The sequence below is a fragment of the Cavia porcellus genome, unplaced genomic scaffold, assembly GCF_034190915.1.
Source record: "Cavia porcellus strain 051 isolate PalLab524CR breed Dunkin Hartley unplaced genomic scaffold, mCavPor4.1 scaffold_17, whole genome shotgun sequence".
Taxonomy (NCBI): Eukaryota; Metazoa; Chordata; class Mammalia; order Rodentia; family Caviidae; genus Cavia; species Cavia porcellus.
In genome coordinates this window covers 73,150,562-73,161,451 of record NW_026947500.1, presented here as the reverse complement: position 1 = coordinate 73,161,451, position 10,890 = coordinate 73,150,562, and the positions used below count along the sequence as shown (strand labels likewise).

The window sequence follows — 10,890 nt, the reverse complement described above, 5'->3', positions numbered from 1 at the left end:
TAAACAGGAGGGGACCTGAGTCCCCCACCCAGCAATTTAATCTCTGGGAGCCTCAGTTTCCCTGTCTGTAGAATGGCGAGTGCTGGGATGACAGAGTTGTATGCCCATTTTATAGATGAGCAAACTGAGGCTTGCAGAGGTTACAAGGATTAATAGCTAGTCTGACCAATGAGAGCAAAGCCAAGTCTAGGTCCCCAAAAGCCCTAACTTCACATTTTTCCTCATATATGTACCAAATGTAAAAACCTAGTGAATATTTTAAATTTTTTGTATTTATTATAGTAAAAGCCGCAATGCCAGGAATCCTCGTCAAAACCCTCCCCTCGTTTTGTACTCCCTCAGCCTATTGTCTTGATTACTTTTTTTGAGACAGGGTCTCACTATATAGTCGAGGCTGGCCTTAAGCTTACTAAGTAGCCCAGGATGGCCTCGAACTCCAGGGATCCTCCCGCCTCAGCCTCCCTATGGCTAGGGTTACAGGCATGCGCCACCACACTCAGCTCATTCTTATTACTTTATTTTCTTTTTGTTTTTGAGACAAGGAACCTCTAAATAGCACAGGCCGGACTTAAACTCTCAGCCTTGATCCTCCTGCCTCGGCATCCCAAATATGGGGAGGACAGGCATGCTCCACCATGCTGGGTTTTTGCCACTTTCTGGTGCTGTCCTGGAGTCCTCTTTGTTGAGTGACTTTACGAGAGAGTAAAAGGTACCGTAGCTTCCACCGCCGGGTGCCATCCAACACAAAGGCGCCTCCTAAAAGCAGGCACCGAAATTTTATTTACGGGATCTCCGTCCTTCAGCTGCTGGCTCCTCCCCACAATCAACAGGACCGTGAAAGGGAAACGTTTTAAATCTGTTGAGGACACTGGGGCAGCCACAGTGGACACCCAGGAAAGGGGGTTCCAGAGCTGTCTCTAAGTGACAAGCACTGGGGAAAGTATGTTTTAAGCACTGTATGTGTGTCCTGAGGACGATAATGGCGACCTGTCTTGTAATAATTTTTAAAAATGTAAACACTGTGCTTTCAGGTCACATCTTGTATTGTTCTCCCTGATGTGCCCACTAGGGTGGCCCCTAGTAGGGTGACCTGGGGACTCCCCGCTTCTCCTTTGGTTTGTGCTTCCCCATCTGAACATTCTTACTATGTTTAAACTCTCAACTCCTGAGCCAGGTGTGGTGACGCACGCCTGCAGTCCCACCCCTCTGGAGGCTGAAGCAGGAGGATCATTACAAGCCTGGGCTACAAAGTGAGCTCAAGGCCAGTCTGAACTGCATAGCGTGGCCCCGTCTCAAAAAAGGAAAAAAACCTCAGTTCCACATTCCCGAATCTCCAGCTCCAAACCTAGACTAGAGTGAACCGCTTTCTAGATTCTGCTCAAAATCCCACACTTGATTCTCATTGGCCCATTTCAGGTCACGTGATGCCTATGAATCAGACTCTGAGGCTCCTATTGGCTAGGCTGTGTCATGTGACTCGTGTCATGTGACCAGCTGTGAACTAAAAGGTTCCCAGGCGCGGTAAAGATGGCGGCTGTGGTACTGGTGACTCCCAGCCAGGTTATGGGGCCGGGGGTCCCCAGAGCCTAGAGGACCCTGACCCCCTTTTCTTTTCCCCAAAGGCCCCAAGCGGGATGCGGAAGCCGCCAAGAAATTCATCCTGGAGATGTACACGGGGATGTACACGGGCTGCGTGGAGGGCCCTGAGGGCAGCAAGCGGGGCCCGCGCTCCCGCCGCCTCTTCAGCCACTACACGTGCGCCACAGACACGCAGAACATCCGCAAGGTCTTCAAGGACGTGCGGGACTCGGTGCTGGCCCGCTACCTGGACGAGATCAACCTGCTGTGACCCGCAGGCTCAGGGCGGTGACACCTGCTGGGCAGGTGGATCCCTGAATGGCTCTTACGGGACACTGCCTCAGTTTACCCCCTTGGAAAGTGGAAATGGAGTCGAATGGCCATTGGGGATGCTGGGGGTGGGGAGGAAAAGGCAACGACATCCAGGCGACCTGCGACGTGAACATGCGTGGCTGGGTCTCCTAGGGACCCCCACCTGCGAGTGTGTCCCCGGGCAGGGGTGTGGCGCCCCCTCCAGGGTCACCCTCCTTGGGATCAGGAACCCACCCTCAGGAGCGGACTCGGGCGCCCCCTGGTGGGCAATGGCAGCAGCTCCTTGCTGAGCTCTTCCGGGCCGAGAATCCTGGCTCTTCTGGAGCCTTAAGCCTCAGTGTTCTTCCCCGGCTTGCAGGGGAAGGAAACTGAGGCACGGATCAGGGGTTTCCCTCCCTCCCAGGCTGGAAGCCGGGCATACACCGTGCCAATAGCTTTCTGTATTTATTCCCTCGCCCTCAAGATGGACATTAAAGAAACGACACTCCGGAGACCTGTGGTTTCTTAGGACCCGTGTCACCAGCCGTCTGGTTTCTCCACCCGCACCCCCTTCGCTCGTCCAGTGACCTGGGCAGGTGCGGAGCTGTGGGGCAGGGGAACAACCTGGGGAAGGAGAAAGTTCTGTCCCTGTCTCAGCAGCCTGAGGAAAAAAACAAAACCTGAGCGGGGTGTGGTGGCGCCCGCCTGTGATCCCAGCACTAGGGAGGCCGAGGCAGGAGGATCAACACAAGTTGGAGGCCAGCCTGGCCACATAGAGAGTTCAAGGCCAGGTTGACTCACACAGTGAGACTCTGCCTCAAAAAATAGAAGATACCGTTCAGCGTGGGAGATACAGCTCAGGAGGAAGACGCTGGCTTCAATCTTCAGTGTCTCCCCTCAAAAAACCTCTCCCTTGGGGCTTATTTTTTTTTGTCATGGCCAACTGGGATTATGGGTTTCAATGGTGACACAGAGGTCCTATCAGGATCCTATTACATCCCGTCGAGGTAGCTTGAGTATATTTTCCTCTATTTATTTATTAGTTTTGATTTTGTTTTTTCGGTCTATCTAGTTCAGGCTGGCCTAGAACTCACTATGTGCCCCAGGCTGGCCTCAAAGTCCAGGGGACTCTCCTGCCTCAGCCTCCCAAGGGCCGGGATTACAGCTTCCTCGTGTTTTTATTTTGAAAAGACCTCAGACTACAGGAGTTGTGAAGTGATTACAACTGCTTCCATGCAGCCCCTGGTGGGATGGAGAGCGGGGAGGCGGCCAGGGGCCCCGCGGGCCCAAGCCCACGCTGAGGCTCCTTCTGTGGACAGTTTTATCAGCACCTGGCCGCACCTGTGGTTCTCACAGCCGCTCCTCGGCCCGCTCGGCCCCTCCAGCGGCAGAGAATCGAATGCACCCAACGTTGGATCGAAAACGTCTTGCAGAGAGAGATATCCAGTGCTCCGAAGCTCTGAAAGGCGCGCTGGCTGAGAACCGAGCGTGTAACTTACACTAATGAGGCGCAGCGAGGGGGACACTGGCGGGGGACCCCGGCCCTGCGGCAGACCGAGCACGCTCTCCCAAGCTCCGAGTGCGCATCTGTCAGGAGCATGCGCAGAGGGCCTAAGCCGGGGCTACCGAAGCGAGTTGAAGACCAGGCTGCCCTGCGCCGTGAGACCCTGTCTCAAAAATAAGTCGCAGTGATCGCCTTCATCGTGGCGAGCGGCCAGGACAGGCATCTTAACCCTTCCACTCCCCCTCCCCCTCCCCCTCCTTTGGTCTCTGGGTGCCTTTCTTATTTGCACAAGGCCTTTCTCCCTAATTTGCACCATGCATCTTTATACTGTGGGATTCTCATGTGAGAGAAAACACGAGCATCTAAGCTCGTGTGTCTGGTTTCTTCCATCTAACATTATGGCCCAAGGTGCATTCTTTTCCCTACAAATCACTCCGGCTCATCCTTGTTCGCGGCAGAGTAGTTCTCCACGGAAGTAATCACCATATTTTCCTTGCCCATTCACCCATGGGTGGGCGCACAGACCATTTGCAGTGTGTAGCTATTACGACGTGCGCTCCTGTAAACGTGGGCATCCGCGCGTCACCGTAATGTGACGTCTTTAGCTTTTTCAGGAAGAAAGATCAACGGCTGGGTCAAATGGGATTTCTGCTTTCAGGCTTTTGAGGATTCTTCGACCTCCACACCAGCTTCCACGGGCCTGTGAAAGTCTGCACCCCCAAACCATGTGGAAGGGCTCCGTTTTCCCCACGCCCCGCTAGCAATTGGTGTTATTTGATCTCTGGATGGCAGCCACTCTCTCTGGGGCCAGATGGAATCCAGTGTTGTTTTAATTGGCCTTTGTCTGACGGGCAGCGATGCCGAACACTTTGGACGTGTATTTATTTGTTCTTTTTATTACTTCTTTTAGAAGTATCTGTTCCTTTCAGTTGCCTATTTTTGATAAGGGCTTTTCTTCTGGAGGGGGCTTAATGTTTGAGTTCTTTATATATATACTAGTCCTGTGTCAGAGGAATGCAGGCAGTTTTTCCCTTTCTGTACATCATCTCTTCGTTTTGATGGTTGTTTCCTGGCTGTGCAGAAACTTTAATTTGCTATCATCTGTCAGGTGTGACAACACTTGCCTGTAATCCCTGCTCTCGGGAGGCTGAGGCGGGAGGATCACTGTGAGTTCCAGGCCAGCCTGGGCCATAGAGCAAGTCAAGTTCAGCCTGAACTGCCTAGCGAAACCCTGGCTCAAAGAAATTCAAAATAAAAATATTAATTCAGTATGATCCCATTAGTTTGTTGAGTTGTATTGTTGTTTCTTGTGTAGTTGGGGTTTTGTTCAGAAAGTCCTTGGTTACATCTGTATCTTGAAGAGTTTATTTTTTCTGTAATCTCAACACTCAGGAGGCTGAGGCAGGAGGATCTCTGAGGGTTCGAGGGCACCCTCCACTATGTAGTATATTAAAGGCTCAATGAGACCCTGTCTCAAAAAGTTTTACTTATTTGATCTTCCAGAAGATTCTGTTTTAATATTTCAATCTTTGATCCATTTTTATTTTATTTTAGTGCATGGTGAGAGATACAGCTCTAGAGTCAACCATCTGCATGCAGATGGCCAATTTTCCCAGATTGACAGATAGATTTCATGGAAGCCCACTCAAGGTACAAACAGCGGTCTCCCAGAACTGGAGAAAACAACCCTAAAATTCACACAGAACCCGGAGAGATTCAGAAAAGCAACAGCAATTCTGGTAAACATGCACAAAGCATCAGAACCCTGGATCTGAGGATTTAGCTCAGTGGCATAAGTGCCTGCCTGGCAAGTGCAAGGTTGTGAGTTCGATCATTGGTACCAAAAAATCATATTACAAAGATACCACGATAAAAACAGTACGGCATTGGCACAAAAAACAGACATGAGGATCAGTGGAACAGAATAAAGGAAACAGTGACCATCCCAGGCACAGTCAACTATTTGATCTTTGACAAAGGGGCCGCAGACTCGCACCACAGGAGACAGCCTCGTCCGCAAACGGTGGACCAGCTCTGAGTCCCCTTTCTATGTCTTTAGTTGTGCTGTCCTGGCTGCTTCAATGTCTTGAATGGATTCAAAACATTTCCCTGTCATTGTTCTGGGAAGGAGCCAGAAGATTCATGGCAACGTGGCTTTTACTGTAATACGTTTAAAAAATTTAAGGCTTCAACATGTATTTTGATCAGCTCGTGGCAATCTGCCTGCCTCAGCCTCCCAGTACTGGGATTACATGCATACACCCCCTAGCTGGCTATTTTTACTTTTTCATGAATTTTTCTTTAGTATGCCGAAGACACCATGCATCTCCTGAAGACAAGGGCGTCTTTTATAATCACAGCGGTGGTCAGCAGTGGGAAATCTGCAGATTCCTTAATATTCTCTAATGCCCAGTGTGGTGGACATTGTGTTTCCTGTTCCACCATTGTTATTAATTATAAAAAAGGGTTAGATGTCATCTTTTTTAGGAGGAGAATAGTTTTTCTTTTTAAAATTTTTTTTGGTCTTTTTCATTTTTATCAGTAAGAGGGATTGAACTCACGACTGCACACTTGGAAGGCAGGTGCTTATGCCGCTGAGCTAAATCCCCAGCCCCAGGAAAATAGTTTTTGAGACAGGGTCTCACTGTGAAGTTCAGGCTGGCCTTGAGCTCACTGTGTAGCCCAGGCTGGTCTTGAACTTGCAACGATCCTCCTGCCTCAGCCTCCCAAGTGCTGGGATGGCAGGCATGAGCCACCATGCCCGGCTCAAAACGTGCATTTTAACCATCTCAGAGTGCCCGGCTCAGAAGCATCAAGTGTATCCTGATCTGTGTGCTGGACGCACTGTCCACCTCGAGGACTTCCTACCTCCCCCAGCCAAGCCTCCATCCCTCCCCAGCCCGGCACCACCATCCTCCTGCCTGTCACTGTGGATCCGACCAGGCCGGGCCCTCCTGGGAGGAGGACGCTCTGGGTGTCTGTCCTTCTGTGTCTGTCGTGGTTCCCTAACCGCAGTGTCCCTGAGGCCTGTCCTCTCCTTTTCCTGGCTTAGTAATAGTCCGTCGGATGGATGGATTGCATGGTGTGTATCCATTCACCAGTGGGGGATACGGTTTTTCCACTCTGTGTAATTTGACTCTTCCTTCTGGACATTTCTGTGCACATTTCCAAGTGGACACTTACGAGTTCTCTTCTGTAGATACCGGGGAGTGTTCGCCAGTCACTGGGGACCCCACTGTGTCCCTGGGAGGGTCCCATCTCCCCCGAGCATGTCCTGACTTCTGGCATGCAGAGACTTTCCAGGCTCATCTTCCGTTCCCCCCATGCGGTTCCTGGCATCAGTACCCCCGGATCATTTCTCTCCTCTGTTTAGTTTTGCTTTGTTTTTGTGACAGAGTCACACTAGTATTCCAGGCAGGCTTCCGAGCTCATGCTCATCCTCCTGCCTCAGCCTCCCGGAGTGCCAGGATTACAGAGTGGCATCCACACTGGGCTTGCTACAGCATGTATTGGGTGCCAGGCATTAGTGGCAAGGACCTGTTCTTCTCAGCACTCAGGAGGCTGAGGCAGGAGAACTCACCGAGCGAGTCACTGAGTGTGCTTTCCTCATGGAGAATTTCCTGGTGCTTTTATGCCGCTGTATAGTACTCCATTGTGGGCCATGGCACAGCCGCTCTGCTGCGTGCAGACCTCAGCTTGCCTTCAATCTCCATTGCCTGGTGACAGAGCCCGGGTCCCTGAGTGTGCTAGGGGAATGCTCCAGGCCCAGGCTGGGATGGGGACTCAGAGCTGAGGCTTTGTCACCTTCAGTGACCAGCGCTGGCTTCTCCCCTGCCAGCCTTGCGTGGCTTCTTGGCCATTGGCCCACCACGGGTGGGGGTGCAGCTGGCTCAGCCTGTCTCCCTGCCCTTCCGGGGACACTGCCTCCCTGTGGGCACGCGGGCACCTTGCGGGATGCACACCTTAGGGCTTGGGACGGCTGGTGGCCCTGGGGACAGCTGGGGACTTGGCTGAGGGGCTGGATGTGACCGGGAGTCCTGGGCCCTATGCTTCCTCCCACGGCTCAGGGCTGCACCCCAAACCATGCTGGGGAGAGGCAGGGCCCGAGACACAGGGTGGGCCAGCAGCAGCAGGGCCCGAAGCACAGGGTGGGCCAGCAGCAGGCCCTGTCCTCACCACCCGTTGGTGACAGTGGAGCCTCATCCTCCTCCCCGCCCCCAGAGTCTGAGGTTGTGACACCCTGACCTGTATCACTGGGGGTGTGGGGGAGGGCCAGCCCCAGCTCTGCTCCTATCGGGAGCTGGAGGTGGCCGGTGATGCAGCCAGCTACCAACCCCAAGGGGTGTCGGGCTTGGGGGGATTGCCTCTATGAACCTCAAGTTTCCCGTCTGTGAACAAACAGACTGGGCAAGTCCAGCCCAGCCCTGCAGTGTGCCTGGCCCAGGGTGCTCAGTGCTGGGCAAGGGTAAGCACTGATTAAGCGCCTGCTGTATACGTGCAAGCTGGGAGCTGCTGGGGGGAAGGCGGGGGGTCGGGAAGGGGAGTTTCGGGGTGGGGGCCTGGTGTCCCTCTGGGGAGGTGTGGTGCATACAGGTGGCAGCACCTGTCCCGGGCCCTGTGGTTCTGGGGCCCCTCCTGTGCCCCTCCCGAGGGCGTCGGTGTCCCTGTGTCACGGAGGAGGATGCCTGTCCCCAGCCGTTGCCCCGGGGCCCCTGCCCGCAGCCGGCAGCCGTTGGGGTGCCCCTCCCTGCCCTCACCCTCACCCCAGGGGGTACCCTGAACATAACAGGAAATTTCAAACAACAGGAAACCAAGGCAGGCGGCTCCGCCCTGCCTGCCGGCCTCAGTCGGCCGCCGGGAGGTCATGAACGCCAGCGGGTGGCCTCCTCCTCCTCCGCGGCCTGCGGCCCCCGAGGAGACCTGCTCGCAGCTGGCGGCCAGCGGGCACAGCCGCCTCATCGTCCTGCACTACAACCACTCGGGCCGGGCTGCGGGGCGCGCCGGCCCCGAGGACGCGCTGCGCGGGCCGCTGGCGGCGGTGGGCGGCCTGGTGGTGCTGGGCAACCTGCTGGTGCTGGCGGCCCTGGCCACGCGGCTGCGCGCCCGCCGCTGGGTGCACGTGTGCCTGGCCAACGTGGCGCTCAGCGACCTGCTCACGGGCGGCGCCTACCTGGCCAACGTGCTGCTGTCGGGGCCCCGCACGCCGCGGCTGGCGCCCGCGCACTGGTTCCTGCGCGAGGGGCTGCTGCTGGCCGCGCTGGCCGCCTCGGCGCTCAGCCTGCTGCTCACGGCGGCCGAGCGCCTGGCCACCATGGCGCGGCCCTGGCGGGCGGCCGAGGCGCGCGCGGCGCGGCGCTCCCGCGTGTTGGGGCTGGCGGGCGCCTGCTGGCTGCTGGCCGCGCTGCTGGGGCTGCTGCCGGCGCTCGGCTGGAACTGCGTGTGCGCCTTCGAGCGCTGCTCGCGGCTGCTGCCGCTCTACAGCCGCAGCTACGTGGGCTTCTGCCTGGCGCTGTTCGCCTGCGCGCTGGCCGCCGTGCTGGGCCTCTACGCGGCCATCGTCAGGCTGGCCCGGGCCGGCGGCGCCCCCCGGCGCCCCAAGGCGCGGCGGCTGCTGCGCACGGTCGTGCTGATCCTGGCGGCCTTCGCCGTGTGCTGGGGGCCGCTGCTGGCGCTGCTGCTGGCCGACGCGCTGGGCGCCGGGCTGCAGGCGCACGTCCGCGGCCGGAGCTGGACGCTGGCGCTGGCCGTGGCCAACTCGGCCGTCAACCCGCTCATCTACACCTGCCGCAGCCGCGAGCTGCGCCGCGCCGTGCTGGGCCTGCTGTGCGCCGGCTGCCTGCGGCTGGGGCTGCGCGGGCCCGGGGACTGCCTGCGCGCGGCCACCGAGCCCCCCTCGGCCTCGGCCTCGGCCACCGACAGCTCGCTGAGGCCCGGGGACAGCTTCCGGGGCTCCCGCTCGCTCAGCTTCAGGATGCGGGAGCCCCTGGCCAGCGTGTCCAGCGTCAAGAGCACCTGAGGCCTCGGGGAGGACGGCGGACGGACGAGGCGGGACCTGGACGTGGACGTGGACACTGACCCCAGCAGCGCCGGGGACAGGAAACTGGGACTAGGGCGCCGGCTCCTGTGGATTCAGGGGGAGGCCCACCGTCGCCCCGAGCCTCTGCGGGACACCCCGGTGGCGAGGGCCGGGCTGCGGGGTTTGGACCCTGGGGACACTCAAGTCAAGGACACCGCAGGCTCCTCGGGCCACGCAGTCATCCGGTGCTGGTGCTCACAGCCGGCGGGCAGGGCCGGCAGCGGCCGTTCCTCATGGGTGCTGGGGAGCTGGCTGGGAGTGGGGTGCTGCATGCGGAGCCCTTACATCTGCTCGCATGTGCGCGTCTGTGCATGTACATGTGTGTGCACCAGCGCACTGTGACAGCCTCTGGCACCTGTCTGTCTGTCTGTCCTCATTTCCTCTGGGGAAGCCAGGCCCCCCATCCCCACTCCATCGTGTGAGGCCCCCTCTCCTTCCTTTCAATTTTTTGAGACTGTCTCACTGTGCAGTTCAGGCTGGCCTTGAACTCAAGGGGATCCTCCTGCCTCAGCCTCCTGATTGCTGGGATGACAGGGGTTATGCCACCATACCTGGCCTCCTCCCACAGCTCTGGCCTTTCTTTGCATCTTCTGGGGTTCCCTCGGGGGGCCCAGCAGAGAAGCAGAGGCCCAAAACGCTTCCTGTCCCAGTGAGATGATGCCCAGCGTTCTCCTTCCAGGCTCACTGCCCCCACTTTCTGCATCTGTGAAATGGGCTCGTGGCGGGGCCCACCGTGGCTACAGAGTGTCATCCCCTTTGAGCTCAGGAGGGGATGGGTGGTCACTCTGTTCACGCCCTGCCTGGTACTTTAAACATCGGCCCAGTGAGATGTATAAATGAAGAACGGAACTAACACGAATCAACACCACCACAGGCCCGAGATGGCCCAGGGTGAGAGCAGGTGCCGGCTGCCAATTAGGGCTGACACAGCCTAGCCCTGAGGACTTCCCTGTCCCCTGCTCTGCAGGCGCTGGGGGTGAGGAGTCAGGAGTCGGGGTCACCCGCCTGCTGCCTAAGGGTGCTACGGTGCCACTCTGAGTCGTTATTTCTCTGCGTGTGGCTGTCGGGGAGTGGTGATGGCGACCCGCACTGTCCACACCCACAGCCACAAGCACACCACTGCCTCAGATCATTAAAATGAATGACATTTGAAATTCAGCTTCTCAGCGCGCTGTACTTTAGGGCTGCTTAAATAAAGTTCCTTTGGGACAGGTCGGGTGGCCACAGGAGACACACATTCACCTGCTCTGGAGGCCAGAAGTCCAAGGTCAAGGTGCGGGCAGGGCTGGCTCCTCCTGAGGCCAGGAGGGAGACTGTCACTCCCCAGGGACCTTGCCAAGCCCCTGTCCTCTAGGGATCGAACTCAGGGCTTCATACTGAGTTACTTCCCCGGGGTTTTCGGTTTGTGTTTTTTTTTTGAGAAAGGGCCTCCATGAGTTGC

General features: G+C 57.0%; 2 protein-coding genes across 4 annotated transcripts in view; both read left to right on the top strand.

Annotated features, from left to right (window-relative positions):
• The window catches only part of Gna15 (G protein subunit alpha 15), a 16,704-nt gene extending 12,057 nt beyond the window's left edge, over window positions 1–4,647 (top strand). For 2 of the 3 annotated variants that reach the window (XM_063228869.1, XM_063228870.1), the window contains one exon: window positions 1,623–4,647. In XM_063228869.1, coding sequence (XP_063084939.1) covers window positions 1,623–1,849 — 227 coding nt within the window. In that variant the 3' untranslated portion in view covers window positions 1,850–4,647. The remainder of the gene's footprint in view (window positions 1–1,622) is intronic. The other variant, XR_010040420.1, reaches the window with a different exon arrangement.
• Window positions 4,648–7,718: 3,071 nt separating this feature from the next.
• Window positions 7,719–10,603, top strand: S1pr4 (sphingosine-1-phosphate receptor 4). The gene is made up of 2 exons (XM_063228871.1): window positions 7,719–7,838; window positions 8,180–10,603. Exon 2 carries the CDS (start codon window positions 8,238–8,240, stop codon window positions 9,387–9,389), a length of 1,152 nt encoding a protein of 383 aa, XP_063084941.1. The 5' UTR covers window positions 7,719–7,838; window positions 8,180–8,237; the 3' UTR covers window positions 9,390–10,603.
• Window positions 10,604–10,890: the final 287 nt, after the last annotated feature.

Bases quoted from the DNA above. Each gene is read 5' to 3' on its own strand.
- S1pr4 (XM_063228871.1), top strand. From the start codon at position 8,238: ATGAACGCCAGCGGGTGGCCTCCTCCTCCTCCGCGGCCTGCGGCCCCC.